Raw genomic sequence first — 20,154 nt, forward strand, 5'->3', positions numbered from 1 at the left:
CAGTGCATTTGCTAAATTCTTGACTGACTAGAATTATACTATCAAGATTAACATATTGTATATAAATTTAAATGCTAAAAATGTATGCACAAAGTAGTATACGAATTAGTTCGGGATTTTCGTCCTACATTAATAATTATATGTTATTTGTTAATAGCAGTTCGAAACTTTTTATTAGTAACAAAAATAAAAAAAAACATTTACATATCTTTCTGTTCCCGTATTAAAGCTTTCGTACTTGAACAACAGTCCTTTTCGATCTTCCCGAGACCAGCCTTTTGTGTTGCAGTCAGTCTCTGCACCTTGGTGGATAATAGCTTGATCTTCTCGTTTTGGGCATTGATCGTTTGTTTCAGCTCCAGATTATTATCGAGTATAGCAAAATACAGATCCTCTAACTCCCGCTTCGTCAACTTCGATGGACAAGTTCGACCAAATTCTTAAATGATTCAAGACTTATTTTAAAATCAAATTTCATATTTACTTCCTATGAATATAAAATATTTGAGCAAAAGTATGCGTACCACGCTCAGTCCCTTTTGTAGTATGCGATTTACATGTTTCACGTACAATTTGTTTATGAGCATCGTTCATTATAAAATTTCTAATTCATTGTATACACTTAGACCTCATACTTATCGCAAAATTTTAACTCAAACTGCTCTAACATAATATCATCGGGTCTTTAAAACTTCATTCATAGTTCACATTTAGGCGTTTGTTATGAAGGAATCATTTCATGACTTCAAACTTTAATTTGTTCCCAAATTAATTACTTTTAAACTTCTACAGAGAAATTTTACGAAAATGCCGCCATAGCAACAAAGACAAACAAAAATATTTTTTTTTGACAAAGTCAAAGACCACAGCATTTAAATCATGAATCCATGTATTATAAAATGTTTTAATTGGTATTTATTCAGAACAAATACCAAAAAATATCTTGAAAAATTTAGTTCATTAATTTGTTATAAAAAGGTAAGAATGCGTTAACATGCATCTTTATTTTAAAAAGTGCAAACGCGTAATTTTTATTTAACCTGTGATATGACGTGTTCTTGCATTTATTCTTATTTAATATGTGAATTGGTGTGTTTTTCGCATAATGGTTGTAACTATACTGAAAAACCCTATAACAAAAAGTACGGAATAAGATTTTTCGCCAAGACGGCAAAAATAAAAAATATATTTGCATTATAACTTGCAAACACTTATTTCTTTATAATCAAAAATAAATATAAACATTGCTAATGTCAATTTAGCAATATTTATATTTATTTTATTATTTTCACGCTTATAATTTTGTTTAAAGAGCGCTATGCCTTCATTAGTATGACAGAGGTTCGCTAACGTAATTGAAATACAAGACTGTTGTGTGAAATAAGCCGCAGACTGTTTCATATTCCACTTACGGAGTGCTTATAAAATTGCAATGTTTTGTAGTAAATTTAGAAGTGTCAAATTTAGGACAGATTAGATAAACCATATTTATCTCCCAGAGTTGTGTTATAAGTAAAATAAATAATAATTTTTAATTAACATAGTTTCTACATGTTATATTACATAATATGTTTAGTTCTTAGACTAGTGCTTGACTTATGCTACAGAAATCAAGGTCCTCATTTGTAGTGACTAAAACAGTATATTTTACCACAGAATATAAAATCTATCTATAACAGATAAAGGATTGAATAAAATACATAATTGTTTTAAACAGACATTTATTTAATTGATTAAATTGGCTATTTTAACCTATTTTTCATAAATAACTTTTGAAATATTCTACATTGTTAAATGTATAAACATTTCTATCTTTTATTACCTTATTGATATACGGTTTAACTTTATTTTAACACATTGCTAAACAATGTATAATACTGAATTTCATCACAATTTGCATAACAACAAAATGTACTAAAAACAAATATGAGATAAAACTTATAAAAATCCTAAAACGGTTATTCAACCATCTATTACAACACAAAGTAAAATTAAAATCAAATTGTGAACTAACATTCCGCCGTAAATTTAAGAAATGAAAACTTTTACCCCAGATTATAACATAAAATTTACTTTGTATTAAAGACACATTTTTTACTCGACAAATAGAGATAAAAAATAACAATTTAAATAAAAAATCTATAAAAAATATTTCAATCATACAATACATTAATTTCAATTTTAATACACCGAAATATCTTTGAATACTCAATTACGTGAATAAAAGCTATCAAATATGGAAAGCATATATTAGAAACCATTACTAATCAACGCCATTTCTAAACTAGTGTCCCGAAAGTGGGTAACAAGAAATCTAATATTAAAATAAAATAGTGTACCAATTAAAATGCCTTAAATAACAATCTTAAGTAAAATATTTATAAGAAAAAACAAAAAATGGTTTAAAATAATCACATGGGTAATAGGCCAAGCCGTTTTACACTAAAATACACGAATATCATTTTTTTTTCTATACACATAATTCATTTTATATATGGAACACAAAAGCATATCTAAATTAAAAAAAAATAATTTGACATTTGCTTTTTATTAATACCATAAACAAAAGTAATTCATTCGTTTATTAAACGAATTTCGAAAACGTGTAAAGTATTGAACAACGTTAGAAAATATAAAAAAAATATATTTAAATAATACTAACATATTAAATCAAAAACAACAAATCACAGCGTCGAGAAATGTTATATTAGGAATCATAATAAAAATAGTAAATAATTACGTTCACAAACACCTTCAATACGTACGCATATATATTTACGTGATAATTTCAAAATGTCTACAAATAGTATGTCTATAGACAACACGCATACCAAAATATTTAGTCAACTACGGCTTTGGTAAATCACTATAAATTTATGCGTTGAGTCATTCAATTATTGTCTCGTTTGCTATTCAGCTCCTTTTCTTACTACATTTCTATTATATATTACGTCCACAATAACAATATATCTACATACATATATACTAAAGCATATACAATTGTAAATACTCAGAAGGATAAAAGATAGATTTCTTGACGATCTCAAATAATCGCCACATATTTTCACATTCATACACATATCAGATATTTTTTAATTTTTGTACCTGACGAATCATAAATATATCTCTAGTTTTTTTAACGATTACCTAAAGCGAATTTAGGCATGTTTATTATTGTACAACTGTCAAACACGTTCTAAAAGTCAAGAAGAAATCGTCCACAGACTATAAATAACCAACAAGGATGCTAGAGCTGTCAAACTGACATGACATATATGTCCAAAACAATCTACATCTATTTTTATCTGTAACTACAACATGGCTTATGTTAGTCAAAAATTCTTTTCAAGTTAAAAATTTCAAAATTATACAATACAATTTAGTATATAGCTGTAATACCTTATGACTCTACAGAAAAAATAACTACATTTTTGGAATAATAGATATCTCCAGCCACTTTCATGGTTGAATATAGATAGAAATATCGTCGTACTAAACAAAACACTATAATAAATGTTCAAAACAGATTTCCACATTTAAGCGTATTAATATTTTTAAATTTTAAAACAAATTGAAAAACTGCCTCAAATCACTAGGCCAGTGTACACAATTGTTAACAAGTTTTAGTTAGATGAAATGCAGCAACATAAGATGAATTACCGATGAAAATTATTTGTAATTACCTTGTAGGTGAAATACAGACAAAATATGTAATTATATTATACCGTATTAAATTATTTATATGTAAAACACAATATACCCTCGGGAATCTCATCTAAAATTAAATATACAAAAAAATTGGAGTTTCTGTTTGTAATATTAAAATAACCGCTTTTAATACATGTATACGACTATATAAAATTTTAGTCGGTCTGTCCGTTTGTTTGCATCCGTTAATCTATGAAACGGCTGGACCATTTTTGACCGGACTTGCACTGGCAGATTGCCGTAGTAACAGGGAGTAATTTAGGACACTTAGAAATTATTGGAAGTTGTTCAAAGAAAAAAACATAAATTTTTTTTTTGTTAAATTTCACGCGGGTGAATTGGTGAACACAGATAGTGATGTAATAAAATTAAAGATTATTAAACAAAGTAATAAACGATTTTTCACAAGTTTCAAAAGTGCGACTTTATTGTCGGCTCTTATTGTTTTAGATTGCGTTTAGAAACCTCGTACTTTTTACTAGAAGACATTATAGAGTTCAATTTGATTCAACTTTCTATAAAATTGGGCACTTTCGACATTCTTCTTACATGTATACTATAAATAATTAAAATGGAAGATTATTTTAAGTCATATTTTTAATTAGTTTATTTTGGATATATAGTTGTGACCCAAGTGATCCATTGTCTTTACAAGGCCTATTGAACGTAGGCCACATTATTGAAACACTTGGGATATGAATCATAATTAAAAGAACCGATTATATATTTATCAATTCCAATATATACCAAGTAGCGGAAAAAACCATAAAATAAATAACTTTATATTAACTACTAAATATATAAAATTGAAAAAAACAAATGCATATTGGAATAATAAGTGGCTTTTTATAATTATTTGTAACTTCTACGTGTATGGGATGGTTGTATTGTTATATACGTGTAAGTCCAACTCAGCTATGCAGCATTCAATGAACTTTGGCGTTTTGGGCCACATAGTCTTATCAACTGTAATACTAAACCTTAAAATGGTGGTTGATATCTCTGATTATGCTACATACATACATATCTAATATATGTCATTATACATAGCACTTGATCATTACCATCACTATGTTCAGACAATTATGGTGTCCATAAGGCTGTTTACTCATCAAAAATGTGCGAGGATGGGTAACGAGACATTACTACTGTTAACTTAGCCTTGTCCAGTTGTATCATCATACCTTCTCAAGTGAAAATCCAGCCCAAATTTATTTTACATGAGATTTTTTCTTTATCAAAAATAAAATAATTTTCTCACTCGTATTACGATACTAGTAAAATAAATACTCGCCTTAAAAAATAATCAAAACGAAGAACTTTAAGCTTTGGAAAATTAAAACTATTGGAATTATTAATTAAAATTTTCTAATATTATCTATGTTAATAATATTAGGCTGAGACGATATTAATTTTGGGGCAGTTACTGTGAACAATTACATATAAAATATTTATTTTGTTATCGATTTCAAAAATCGATTAAATAATCGATAGTAAACGTTAGCAACACTACGAACAGTACCCTATGTTTAAATATATATTGTCATATTTTCTAGACCGCAAGTAAATATCATAAATATTTTATTTTACAGTTAAATATGTCTTTTAGCATAGTACAACATATGCTTGTACAGTTAAGAGATATCCATCAGCTGCTCAGGATTTTCATTTTCAGTACAATACAGAGATCAAGGTATTTCTAGATCACAGGATATCCGGAAGTTGGCGGGTAATCTGCAATAAATAATTATAACATACAGTATATCCATGAATAATTTAATATTAGCTTTAAAAAAAGGATATTGAAAATAATATGAGATATTATTAAATTTTTATCTAGATTCAAATTTAAGTGTTAATATTAATTGTAGGTTATACACCTGTTTATAACGTTAGTTTGGTCCTCGCTAGTAGCGCCCTCTATTTGAATTAAAAATATCGCCAGTGCTCATGAGAAAACTTGAACGAAAATCCAAAAACAAAATACAAATCGTATCAACGTCTATGCCAGTACTGAATAGGAACGTGTTTACACGTGCACAGTTTTCTATAATTCGAAACCCTGGATGGTTTTTGGGGTGTAGAATGTACCATACATTAATAGCTAGTTCCGCATTGTAATTTCTAGTGTGTATCATGTATAAGAAGTTAGTACCACGTTGTAATTTTAGGACTGTACCGCATATTACAATTAAGCCTTAATAGCCTGATTTACTAGTGATTTTTTTTTCGTTGAAAAGAATATTATACAACAGTAAAATTCGTACAGCCAACCTATAAAAAAAACTAATAGTAATGTAAACATTCGGTTTAAAAGATTGGTATCAAAATTGAAACTCTAGGCTATTAAGGGTTAATAACACAAAGATTGGCAGTCTTAGTTATATGTTAGCGCTTAATACCACATTGTAATTTGTAAAGTGTATTATTAGCAGGTAGTACCACGTTGTAATTTTAAGACTGTACTACATATTAACAATACCACAAAGATTAGTAGTGTGTACGAAGTTATGGCGGAAGTCATGTTCAGCACTGGACATCCTGCGTCTGAAACAGTGGCGTAGCTAGGGGGTGGCGAGCGGGGCAGCCGCACCATGCACCAAAGTTGAAAATATTTTTTTGAATTTTTTTTTGAAATATGAAAAATGAAATGTTAAAAGAAAAATGAAAACCATAATTTAAAGTAAATAACATAAAAAGAATATCGAATTTTCTATTTTTGTGCTAAAAAAGTTGTTAAATAATATGAACATTAAAAAAAAGTAAACGGTTACAAATTATAATATACACAGTGTTTAAGCCTTTCATTCGCAAAACACATAGTGTTTTTTAAAAGGGCCCTAAATCACAAAAACACATATCTATGTTTGAAACAAGTCGACACTATTGATTTTGAAAATGTGATTAATGACTTTGCAGGCCAAAAAGCGAGGAATGTTAGTTTTTAAATTTTCCCAATAAATTTTATTTAGATCTAATGTTATTTTATATATATTTATTATTATTTTGAACCAAAAAAATATATATATTAACTACATTCTGTTCTGAATTTTGAAATTATTTAGACTCTTTAGGGGAAGGGGGGGGGGCACCAAGCCCCAATCTGCCCCAGGCCCCAAATACCATAGCTACGCCACTGGTCTGAAATGATAATGATGACCAAGTATTACTATGGCATGCTTTATTACGATAGTATACAGTGGACTTGCGAACCTGGTCTTCATCTAGCCCTTGTTCTGTGCGGCCTGGCGTCGAAGGTCGGAGCCGATGGCCGCGGTGATGGCGGTGCCGCAGGCCAGCAGCCCGCACATGGTCAGGTTGGACCAGCGGTCGCCGACAGACTCCAGCATTCGTTCGTATGCGAGGGTCAGCACGATACCGAACGCCTGTTGATGCATAATTGATATAAATAGAAAGAGATTGAGGTTGAATAATTGTGTTTTTACAGTTGTGACTCGTTTTTAGATATGAAAAGACTTTATGTGAACATCGCATTGACGGCAATCATGTCATTATCTACAACTTCGCAAATAGCCATAGAACAAAATAGTATATGTCTTAAGTTTTCATATAAAGCGTCAAAAAAAGTTTTTCCCCGACTTATCGTGTGCGTCTCGTCGATTGCACCCTTCCCCACCTCACCGCTCACATTCTTTATGCGGTAATTCCCCACTACATCGATCACCTGTTATGACTACGAATTAAAACTTTTATAATTGCAAAATATATTTTGGGTTCATTTATTCCAATCACACATATAGTTATATATAAGACAATATCGTAGAAGAATATTTTATCACTTTACCTGAACAACGGCGTTGAGGATACCGGAGGTCGTGCCCTCGGGTTCAGGGTAAGTGATTTCGGAGGCAAACTCGAATCCCACAGGCAGATAGCCGTTCATGAAGAAGCTGTTAAGAACAATGTCAATCTTTACTCCTTTTAATGTAGAAATGTGGTTCTAGTATAATTTTTTATACATAAAAATAAAAACATCAGTGTTTTAAATATATTTAAAAAAAGAACAGTGCTCTAGACCGACTGGAACCTGACGCACGGTACCATGGTTCTGTTCGGATTAGCGGGTACCATTTTTGAAGTGGCTTACTTTCGGAAAGGATCAAAGTCCAGAGGACGCTTTGCTCACAATCTTTTTTAAGGTACCGAAGCTCAAGGGCTTCTTGGAGAGCCTCGGTTTGGGCCGCAACAAAATACAGTTTCACTGGATTCGTAGTCATAGAGTCTAGATCGTTTAGACGGAAACTCCAAGGAGTAACCACCAACCAACCTCGGTTTGGTCTATCACTCTTTTTAACGGGTTACAGGCAAAGCATTTAACTTCTGCCTTGCCTGATATTACGTGATGGTTAGATTTACAATGGCATATGCTTGTCTAGAAGATAATCTATTCACTCTTGAATTGCCACACGTCGATATCGCCTGTCGGAACACTAAGGAGTCAAAGGGGGCTGAAATTCTACTTGGATATTTTAACTACTTACCCGATAGACGCCTCCTGCAATATACCTTCCACAGAGTCTTGGGCTGCCCGCCATCTAGCGACTTTCTACGACCGGAAATATGTCGTCGATCCACTTAGTGAACTTACCCAAGTATAATACTGCTGAGATAGACAATTCCGATGATGCCGCAGTCCAGGGTGAAGGTGAAGACCAGCATGCCGGCGACAGAGGCCGCGTACACGGCCAGGGTTGTCTCTTTGAAGCGATGCGTGCGATCCAGCACCAGCCCACAGAGCACTGAGCCAACCATGCCCGCGACCACGATCACCAGTCCGATCCGCCCTGCATCCTCATTCGCTCCCTGAAACCCAGAAGTTTAACTATATTTAGTCTAAAAGGAAATAACTATAAGTTGAAGTAAATTTAAGTAGATTTAATACATAGTACTTACAAAGAATTAGTAGGTTTGGCTACTGTTTTTATTTTTAACTAGCTAAACCGGCAAACTTTGTTCCACCTCAATGAGCAGTTTTCGGAATTCCAAGAATTCGGAATACTGGAGTGGAGATTTTTACACGGCTAATCTCATATTTTGACTGATGTTTTTTTTTTAATCTATTTTTTTAATTAAGATATTTCATATTTTAATACTAGTAATTCTGTTCCTGTCTCATGCATATCGAAAAATTCAAAATTTGTATTATGAAAGATGGTTCATCCTTTCATAAATTGTAAACTGTGTAAGTAACACGACTTTGTTTTGTATACATATGTAGATTTACACCCATACATAGCGCCATCCTAAAAGTTTACTACGCACATTCGTGATTTTATTTGTGAAGTCTTTTTTCGAGAATAAAAATGATTAAATTGATTATTTATCCCTAGTACAGTCTTCTTTGAGAGGCCCCTTTGTATCCAGTTCACTAACGCCTGACTGAACCTTCAGCTCTGGACCTGGTTAGCTTATTTCAGGTATCGTAAAAAACCCATTGTCATCGGCAAACGTAGAAGACTGAGGGGGAGTAGTTCTGGTCTGACCAAATCCGCACTACTCTCAACAAGAATGTTTCTGACGCCGTACAAAGATGGAGAAATATCCTAAGGGCTAAGAGATAATACTAAGCTTACCGGGTAGTAAGTGAGGACGAGCTGGTTGAGCAGCGTGGATATGGCGTAGAAGACACCCACGTTAATACCGTAGGATACGAGCAGGAGTACGTAGTTACGGTTGGTGAGCAGCTTCTTTATGGACTGGAGGAAGTTCGAGTCAAGACTGGAGCCCAGATCCGCAGCAGCCGATGGTGGTGTCGCCGGAGCCGCTTTGAAAACTGAAACGAGATATGAAAACAATTTTTTTTGTAAAGTGGCTTTTCTCTTATAATTCTACATTTTTATTCCTATGTATTATCTATTTTCGAAATTGAATCTAAAATAAATATACTCACTATTTAATGGAATCAGGCGTTACACCGATTAGTGCCAAACACAGAGTCTGACTCTGTGTTTCCGCTATAACGCTGTCCATTTTTATTTTGTTATCCAACGAGTGACCCACGTCCCACAGTTGGCTAATTTGATGGTTACGAGGAGAAATTCTAAAGTGGACTCTACACGAGTTTAATCCTTTCACTTAAACATAAAACAATATACGTCACAAAGGGGGCATAACAAGTTTAGAAAGGCTACAGGAGCATGAAACATAAAAGGGTCTAAAGCACTGTTCTAGATGGACACAAGATATCCTGCTAGTAATTATGACACCTTCAGTGGTCATCCTCTACACCTTTGGAGCGGAATCTACGAAACTATCAGGTGCTCCTCAGTTCTATGCTAATACCAAGTCTCTGGTAATCCAGGGAAGTCAAACATCTCCCGGCATAGACTCTGTAGACTCTGTGTTTGGCACTAATCGGTGTAACATAACTCCTGAAGATGCTCCGTGGAGGGGTGAAACACGTGTTGAGTGATTTAGCCGTGGTAGTTGTGTAATTCACATTGTTTGCCGCATACGCATTTATCAGCGGGCTGGCGGGCGGTGCATTTCATTGCACGACTACCACTGCATGTGCGGAAGCGGCTAAATATCGGTCCTTTTCTTACTTATCCTACTCTAACCTGCAATAACCCACGTAATTTTGATACTATCACTTCATTAATTTTAGTTTTCTATGGAATTCTATGCCTACCTTTCTTGATCGATCGCCATGTGACTTAGCCGTATTAGTACAAAGATGAGATTCTCAAGTCGCGTAACAGAGAGAACGATAAATATTCCAGAAGTTTCCACATAGTAAACCACGTTCAACAAGTCAAGCGCTATCGAACAACAAAGTTCTAACTTAAGCAACGTTGAAGCATTTATTTATTAAGTTAAACACGAGTAAACTGTTAATATATTTCGCTTTATTTATCACAAGCTACTCCAATAGACTTCGTATTGTGATATTGTCCTGTCACAGTCGAAGACAAAAAAAAAAGAGACCTATTTCGGAGTAAAAAAGAAAAACTTGTTTAGCGTAAGGTCATAAAGAGACTATTTGTTTTAAGTAGTTGTTCGTGGGCATCAATTAAAAAGATATTTTATTGTAATGCCAACAAAGTAATTTCCTATAAACATTTTAATTTTTGTCATCAATTCACCAGTATGAAATCCACTGCTGGGTATATAGACCACGCCCATTGATTCCCAAACTGTACCAGAACGAAGAGGCTTGCTTCCAATGCTTTTCGGAGACCTTAACAAGGTTTGTCCATCTAGTCCATGGACGTTCTAATCTGCGCCCCTTAAGGTACATACAATAACTTACAGCCTTAACTCTCTAAGTAGAGAAGAAGTAGAAATTAGAAAAAAAATCACACCGAAGTCGAGAAGAAGTAGATATTAGAAAAAAAACCGCGTCGAAGAAGAGATGAACTAGAAATTATAAAAAAACCGTGCCGAAGTAGAGATGAACTAGAAATTAGAAAAAAATCGCACCGAAGTAGAGATGAAGTAGATATTAGAAAAAAACCGCACCGAAGTAGAGATGAAATAGATATTAGAAAAACAACCGCAGTGAAGTAAAGACGAAGTAGATATTAGAAAAAAAAACACACCGAAGTAGAGACGAAGTAGATATAACAAATGGAACTGCACCGAAGAAGAGACGAGGTAAAAATTGGAAAAAAAAACAGAACTGAACATTATCGTGTATGAATGAAATATCTGTGGTAGAAAAATTAACACTTACACAGAAGTATGAAAACGAAGAGAACGCTGGTGAAGCCAGCCACCAGGTAGAACATGAGACGGAAGTCGGCGGCAATCTCCTCCGTTGTACCCTGAGCGCGCACCAGTATGGGCGGCAGTAGAAAACCCAGCGCCACCCCGAGCTGGAACATTTAAAACAATTTTTTTTTTTTTTATTATTAACAATGAAATCGATCTTCTTAATTGTAGCGTCCTTGGCAGTGATGTCGCATGATCATTTTGTTTTCTTTTAAGCTGTATACCGCAGAAAATATACATTCATTAATCTAGGTTGTTAAACCTTTTTAAAATGTGTTGCTGTGGTGTTTCTTCCTACTTGTTCGCAACAACTATAACACCTTGCAAACCAGAAACTAATATAAAATAGATTTATTAAAAAATTAGTTTAAGATCCTCGTCAGGTTTCGTTAAAAGTTCCATTGTTGAATTAAGTGTATCTTAAGTTAAATTATCGCGACTAAATTTTTAACAAGTTTTTATTTCTAATCAACAATATATTCATCTTCGTTATCAACAACCTTTTGCCATCTAGTATATAAATTTTTAAAGCCGGAGCGGTAAAAATCAATCGGTTTTTCTGTAAAATATGTCGATGGAAACGACATTACTTTCCGGTCCCCTTAATATGTATTTGTATATAGGTTAAATGTTTTTTTTATTACATACACCCTAAACTGCCCTCTCCTTCGTGTCTCTCATCTCCATCTAAAGGTTGTCTGGTAGAGATCGCCTCGAGCGATAAGACCGCCTATTGTACCTCTATATAACTGTTACTTTTTTTTAATATCGATGTTATTTTGTTACATTTTTATGTAATTTTGGTGTACAATAAATTGTAAATAAATAAATAAAAAAATCATAGTTATTTCGTAGAAGTTCTCTTTGCGATTTTTAATGTTTTCTTCTGTGCGGTCGCCATCTTCCTGACAATAACAGATAGAGTGTAAGTTCAGTTAAAAATATTTTCTCAGGTGGTATAAAAAGTTCACAATGAAGGCAAATGATCGTTTCAAATAACATGTCATTAATACTCTAGGAGCTAATGTCCTGGCGTTTTCATTTTACAAGGGTACGGGAAGCGGTTTCATAAATTTAAATAATGGTCTTTGTCCCACGCCTGCAAGATTAATGATCGGATATTAAAAATGTGCCGTATCCGATAGCACAGCGCATATCGGATATACACGGATATGTTATTAGGACTGCGAAAGCTAAGAAACACAACTACTCAATAGAATATAAACATGGTTATTTTACAAAATATAAAGCAAACAAAGTAATCAACCAATAAAATTCCATATATTGAGCATTTACTACTTTTACAACTTGTAATTACGGAGAACTTAATGCCTTTAGTCATTCTGTACCTGTCAATGGAATATCTGCCAGTCAATTCATACTAATGTTACAAAGCACGAGTTACAAAACCCTTTACCAATAAACACGGAAACCAAGGATCAAGAAGTGCCGTAAACACACGTAACCTTAAAGTTATTTAAAGATTTTTGTGTACGGTTCTCGGAAATTCTAACAGAGTACCATCTCGAACTTACTAGAACCTTCTCCGTAGTCTAAATAGATGTACTCCCCATGTCGACACTTTAGTGTTGTTTTTCGAGTTATAAGATTAAGATCTACGATCAGTGATTTCTTGAGCGATTTAGAAGCGGAGTTTGGACTAAGCGAAAGGATGCTTTGTGTTAAAGTAGGGTAACCATCTGATTTGTGAATAAAGGACTCCTTGTGAACCAGTGGTGTTTCATTTCGAGTCAGAACCCACAGTATGCTTCACTAATATATATCGCCTGTCTAAATCCTGAGGAGGAATAGACTCTACTAGCTGTAAGGTTAGGGAGGTCTGACGCATACGAGATATTTAAAAAGCGACATCGTTCGTAAACCTTCCCTGGACATATATCCCAGGACATGACTAGAAGTAGTGTGCTCTCCATAATAAAATTTTACAAATATACATTTGATAAAAAGTTAAATAATTTAGTAAAGCCACAGTGAACAATTGTCTGGACTAGGATTTCAACTGCAAAATGTCTTTAATTCAATTTATGTATTATCTGTGGACTCAAAAAGTTACATTGTCTGTGTCATCCTGCCGTCCCCTACTTGTCATATAACCGTCTGACGAAGTAGTTGACATGTAACTTTTATAAGAAACTTTATCAATAATGAATTAATATATATATATATATATATATATATATATATATATATATATATATATATATATATATATATATATATATATATATATAAAGATACCTTATTATTTTCTAATATAAAAATATTACAGTTTATCATTCATTTAGGCTATATCTGATAAAGTGTATATGTATAAATCTTTATTAAACTTTGTTAAAAAACGTGTTGTTGTGTAGTTTCTTCATGCTTCTTTTCCATGACTATAACACCTTGCGAAGCGGAGTAGGGTCAAAAATAAAAAAGATTAAAAAGAATATGTTGACGACCGAGAAGTTCTGTCAAAAGTTCCAATATTGAATAAACTAATTTTATCTTTATCTTTAATCTAAACATCAGCGTATTCTATAAATATTAAATAATTTACAAGAGTCACTTCTATATATTTTTAAGTTAACATCCTAAAAAGGTTTATTGTAATAAAACATCCATGAGTGCCTCCCGAAGACCAGGCGCTAATCACTGTAATGAATGAAGTTTAAGACTTCTCTTTCTTCTTTTCAGCCGATGGACGCCCACTGCAAGACATAGGCCGCCCCCGAAGATTACTGTGGTGACAGGTCCTTCGCTGTCCAAATCCAGCGACTTCCTGTGTCCAACCTGTGTAACTATGTACTACTCGTGGTCGCCACGCGAGAACCTTTTCGCCTCTTCAGAATGCCATTTCAGACAAGCAATTCCTCGAGCTACATAGTCGATATTAGTCCCTTTGTAGATCTCATATCTTATTAGATCTCGCAGCAAAGCTCCGAGCACAGCCCTCTCTGTAACTCTCTGGATGAACTTCAGCGTTCTTATGAAGCCCGGCATAAGTGACCACGCATCGGATCCATATGTCATCACTGGCAACACACATTGGTCAAAGACCTTCAAGCATTGCAGTATTTTTGACGAGAAGAGATTTTTGAGTTTCTTGAACCCTGGTCATCCAAGTTTACGACCTCATCACTAATTATCTTGGTTTCATTTCGCATTGTACGTAATTGTAGCAGGAGTCCTCTTCCATATAACCTTCAATAAACGGCATTGGTCAATGAGACTTGTAATATCTCTTGATGTACACTAGAACATATGAAGTTCCGATAAAATAAATATTCTTACAGGATTTCTATAAGAAAATGAGGAATTCTTTGAAGACATCCACAAAGCCATGGCAATTTTAGTAGCGTATTCATAACTACCGTGCAATTGACAGAGTTAACTACAACAAGAAACACACTGCTAGGTAATGAGGCAATTTCATCAAAATACATAAATACACGTCGAACACACAAGGACATTACATACTGTAATTTCATTTGACCTTGAATTGTTTTTCCGCTTCTAAACAATTTCAAGTGAAATTATATATAAATACATCGCTTTTAAACTGAAGCCGGGAGACTCTTTACTAAACTTTAGAACTAGGACTTAGGCGACACAGGTGCCTCGGTTAGGGCGATTACTTTAGTATATTAGGTCTATTTAAAATAGGCTTAATATACTAAAGTAAGCAAAAATAGTGCAATAAACAGTATAATATAATATGATAATTATAAAGAAAATATGTGTTAAATATTTGAACAATAAATGTAAGGCAAAATAAAATAGTAAGGAAGCCTAGAATGTAGTGGTTGAGGATGGATGTATGACTAATGGAATGAAAGAGAAAGACTCGGAAAATTGTAGAACGAAAGAAACAGTACGACAGATAATATGATACATGAAAGAGAAGAATGATAATAATAAAAAATATGAATAAATTACTAGAAATAAAAAATCCCTGTCCCACACGAGATAGGGGAACGAGGGGTCCCCTACAGCTGGGAAATTAAAAATAAAATAAAAATAGAGCAGTAGGTAGAGAACAGAGAATGGTGATCTTAGGTCATGGGTTCTATTTCGAGGATAATAATATTATGTGATTCACACTCTCTGAAATTATATAAGATACACAGCTCACAAAGAAGTTTCCAGAGGATGCGCAGCAATGTCTTCTGCGTACTATAATACAACATTGCGATCGCCTGCTAGCCAGGCATGGCAATTATGATATAGCTCCCATAGATATCTTTGAAGAAGGCCTGTGCCCTATGGCTTCAATAAAACGACGCATTTTGAATAACCACTAATTAAATTTTATTCAAGGTAAATTCGTACCACAGCGGTTCGCGCAGGTTAGCTGTCGCGAGTTTCGCTCGGGTTTTTCCTCCAAAACCAGTTTGTGTTGAGGTCGTCGTGCGAATATTTTGCAAGTGAGAGTATCTCTCGCGTTTGTTTTATAAAATACAATATAACCAACGAATGACATGATTTGGACGCAACTTTATTTCTTGTTTATATAGAAATAAAACAGAAGTTACTGACGCCTACAATACATTTGATTTTAACTTGGCTGTAGTAACATGGTTACATATATCCAAGGTTAATTATATTGATAAGGCATTATAAAATTATTGACACTTTATTTAATTTCCAAGTCAAGATAGCAGTGGAAACATCAGACTTTCACATCACTGCAGGTGTACAACAGGGGTCAATGTTGGGTTCAGTTTTACATACAATATTCACAGCTGATTTCTCATATGCTAAAGAAGTAACAATAGGTACATTTGATGATGACACAGCTGTTTTAGCGAGCTATAAATGAAACCATTGCATTCCCAAAGTTAGAAAAAGCCATAAAGTAAATGAGTAGTTACACAAATGGAAAGTTAAAACGAGTGCATCAAATTCTGTACACGTTAGGTTGACTCTATAAAAAAAACCGACTGTGATCCCTTTCACCTTGGAGAAAACACATAACCTCATACATATAAAGTCAGGTATATGGTCTCCACAGGCTAACATAGCAACAAAACGTTATAACAAAAAGAGAAGAAGTGAACCTGAAATACAAAAGTATACTCTGCTTACAAGTTCAGCTATAGGGAGCGAGCAGCAACTACAATATATTTATTATCAAAAGCATCTCGTCTCGTGGTATATAACCAACTCTAAAATCCACAAACACCTAAAGGTGGCAACAGTCAAAGAAGAGATCGGAGCATTGGCAAGTGCTAACAACGACGGCTTGCTAACCATCCAAACCAGCTAGTTGTGCAAATTGTTACATCGGTAAATTTTGCCAAAAGCCTGAAGGAAGGCTTCGCTAAAAGCCATCCCTTAGTAGAACAGTAGGCAAATTACTTCGTGAGGAACTGTATAGTACTTATTAGACAGGGTATTTATAAAAAAACTTGAATTTTTGCTAAACACGATGTGAAAGTGCACTTTTAAATAAGAAGTATAATAAAACAAAAACCAACTGATAATATTTAATGGAATCAGGCGTTACCTCGCGGAAGTCCATCCTAAGTAAGAAAAGGACCAATATTTAGCCACTTCCGCACATGCAGTGATATGTGATTCGCATTGTTTGCCGCATACGCATTTATCAGCGGGCTGACGGGCGGTGCATTTTATTGCACGACTACCACTGCATGTGCGGAAGTGGCTAAATATTGGTCCTTTTCTAACCAACTGATAGTCAGGTACTTATTTCAAGCTATTTGAGGACAGGTAAATTAGACACCAACAAAGAGTCAAAAGCAAATCTTTGATACTATCGTATGTTATACATTTTCCGTTAAATATAGTATAGTATTTTGTTAAACTCAATAGCAGTAGCTACACCTGGGAAGTTCCCGTGTCCCTCGGTAGTGACAAGTAGTGTTTAGATCACAGCCGAAGTCCCCTCTCGGTGTGAATTAGATAAACGCTTCCTATTGCCCGATTCGCGACACGACGCCGCAGGGCCCGCGAGCCACAATCTATATTTAGTTCATTCGGTAACACGACGTTAAATTACTCCCGGATCCTGTCGCTTTCTTGAGACTACCGCATTGCAAGGGCCAAATGGCCGCCTACGCAGTGTTGCCAGTTTAAACCACGAATAAAACAATCGTCTAATCATATATTCTACAACGACTACACGCGACGTGGGTTTTTATATGGTCCACGTTATTTGGGACCCCCCCGTTCACTCATTTCATTCTTACTTACATCACCACATTGTCTTCTTCACAGTATCCATTGTATCGCAGTTACAATTTTTCCTTATTCTAATTTCTTTGCTATGCTTTGTTTTTTTTTTTTAATGATCCCCGTTTTTTAGGACGTCTCGTTCACCTCTTTTATTTTTTTCCTTCATCCATCTCGCTCTTATATCAACAATTTTCACATTATCTAAGTTACAATTTTTACTTATTCTACTTTTTTTGCTATACTTTGTTTATTTATGATCCCCGTAATTTGGGATTCCTCGTACATCTCTTTCATTCTTTTCCTCCATCCATACCTCACTTCACTCTCCTGTCAATTTACACAGTATCATAGTTACAATTTTCCCTTATTCCAATTTATTTGCTTTACTTGGTATATTACTCTATTTATCAAATTTTTAACATTTAACATTTTTTCCTCTAATTTATTTTTGGTATACTCTGTTATATTATTATAATTATTTATGTTCTGACCCGATATTTACTTCTTTCTCGACCTTATTTATTCCTATTTATAACATCCTTGATTATTTCACTTCAAAAGAGAAATCCGGGGCGACGCCCATCATCGCTTATTAGAGAGAAGACGTTGACGACCTCTATCTTTTTCTCTATTTCGATTTTTAGATCCTTCCTGGATCCTTCGAATGCTAGACAGCTGGTGATCAGGTGCACCACGGTCTGACAAAGCGTGTATTGGGCCTTCTAGGTGGATTGAACACATTATCAAGGTAGTTGGAAGTTGCTGGATAACATCGTAATCATCACCTTGAATATTGAGAGCTATGCCTTACATTGAGCGTATATCGGCTGGCGTGATGATTGTAATGTTCCATGAAATTTTGAGAAAATTTGTTTACAAAACAGCTCGCTCAACGATTCACAGAGAGATATCCTTACGTGGTCGAATCAAAAATCACGACCACAAGTAACCAACAGGGTTCCGGCAGATTAACAAGTTATAATGGCAGTGGGCATGCTGCTACATGCCGTGTAGAATCCATAACTACCAGGGAGAAGCGGTTCTGGATTGAAGACCATAGATCGACAAGAGAACAAAACGACAAGATAGTCCTTATTAATGTCGTTAAAAGTCACTGGATAAACAACGCTTCAAACCAGGTCTATTGATAAGCTATATGGTAATCCTATGTCCAACAGGTGAACGTTCTACGTCTAAAACGATGTTGATAACAAGTCAAAAATTGAGTTAATGGTTTTAAAAACGACGTGTGAATTTAAAATTGTATTAAATATTTACTTATAAATAAGCTATCCTATAAATCAGGAGTGGCCAAGCTCCTCGATAGTTCGAGCCATTCGGAATTTGAAATTTTTCGCGAGCCGCAATTTCATACCTATTTATAACACAGCAAATGAAACTTGTTTTATAAAAAAAACATATATATTTATTGAAATTATATGACAGAAGTACTAAATAAGTGTATTGAAGTTAGATATGGCACACGTATATGACAGCACTCCTAATAACACTTAAGATGCCGTTTAGTTAATTACGATCGGTGTATGGATTTCGCTAATTTTATGGTACAATAATAATTATTATTATTCACGCCAGTGATTTGTTTCGATTTACCAGAAGCTGACATAGGTTATATAAATTTAAATATTGAAATAACTCGACAATCAATCGGAGCCAAAAATAATCGTTCAAAGAGCTGTATGTGGCTCGCAAGCCATAGTTTGGCCACCCCTGGTATAAATCAGCAACCTAAATTTATGTCCTAAATGGAAAAATGATGTACGAAAACCAAAACTAAATATTTATGTATATATATATATATATATATATATATATATATAGAGGTAGAAGGCGACAATTGTGGTCCGCGGATTTGATTTTAAACTAATAAGCTGCTTCCTCGCAGGAATATAAATAATCATTTTTTTATAATCGATTATTTAAATAATAATCGAGTTTTATTAAATCGATTATATTTATTATGTTCGATATTTTTTTTAATTAAAAAAGATATGATATTAAATAGAATTTTGTATAGCATCTCTTATTTATCTAGCACTTTTGCTATATATATATATATATATATATATATATATATATATATATATATAATGCTATTAAACTTCGAAACTAAAGGTAGTAATATTTTAAAGTATTTCATTCGCCTCTCTGCGATGTGGGTATAACCAAAGGTCCAATCTTAATACCGAGTCATGGTACGTTGGTTTTCACAAACCGAATTGTAAAGGTCAATCCTTTTAACGGGATTTGGTGCTCTCATATGTTCATTTTATATTACGCACAATTTTTTTTGTTACTTTTAAAGTTGGTGAGTTATTTTATATGTGTTGATCGTATTTACATTGTAACACATACATGAGCAGGATTCACCTGACAGTTTTAATACAAATCCCAGAACTTGAGAAATTTATTTCCAAAAATTCATTAAAAAAGGGGACGTCTATAGTGTACTTAGACACCGTGAAAGACTGAGTGTACCAAAGTTACGTC

At 33.8% G+C, this 20,154-nt stretch overlaps 1 protein-coding gene across 1 annotated transcript in view; it reads right to left on the reverse strand.

Annotated features, from left to right (window-relative positions):
- Positions 1 to 5,111: 5,111 nt before the first annotated feature.
- HisT (Histamine transporter) overlaps positions 5,112 to 20,154 on the reverse strand; it is an 83,822-nt gene continuing 68,779 nt past the window's right edge. Inside the window, exons 4-9 of the mRNA XM_068770480.1 lie at positions 11,405 to 11,546; positions 9,303 to 9,502; positions 8,318 to 8,532; positions 7,514 to 7,619; positions 6,922 to 7,094; positions 5,112 to 5,442 (exon numbers count right to left, since the gene is read on the reverse strand). Coding sequence (XP_068626581.1) covers positions 6,933 to 7,094; positions 7,514 to 7,619; positions 8,318 to 8,532; positions 9,303 to 9,502; positions 11,405 to 11,546 — 825 coding nt within the window. The 3' untranslated portion in view covers positions 5,112 to 5,442; positions 6,922 to 6,932. The remainder of the gene's footprint in view (positions 5,443 to 6,921; positions 7,095 to 7,513; positions 7,620 to 8,317; positions 8,533 to 9,302; positions 9,503 to 11,404; positions 11,547 to 20,154) is intronic.

This window comes from Battus philenor, unplaced genomic scaffold (assembly GCF_028537555.1).
Source record: "Battus philenor isolate CCGP_79_NKW_IND1 unplaced genomic scaffold, ilBatPhil1.0.hap1 SCAF_3, whole genome shotgun sequence".
NCBI lineage: Eukaryota > Metazoa > Arthropoda > Insecta > Lepidoptera > Papilionidae > Battus > Battus philenor.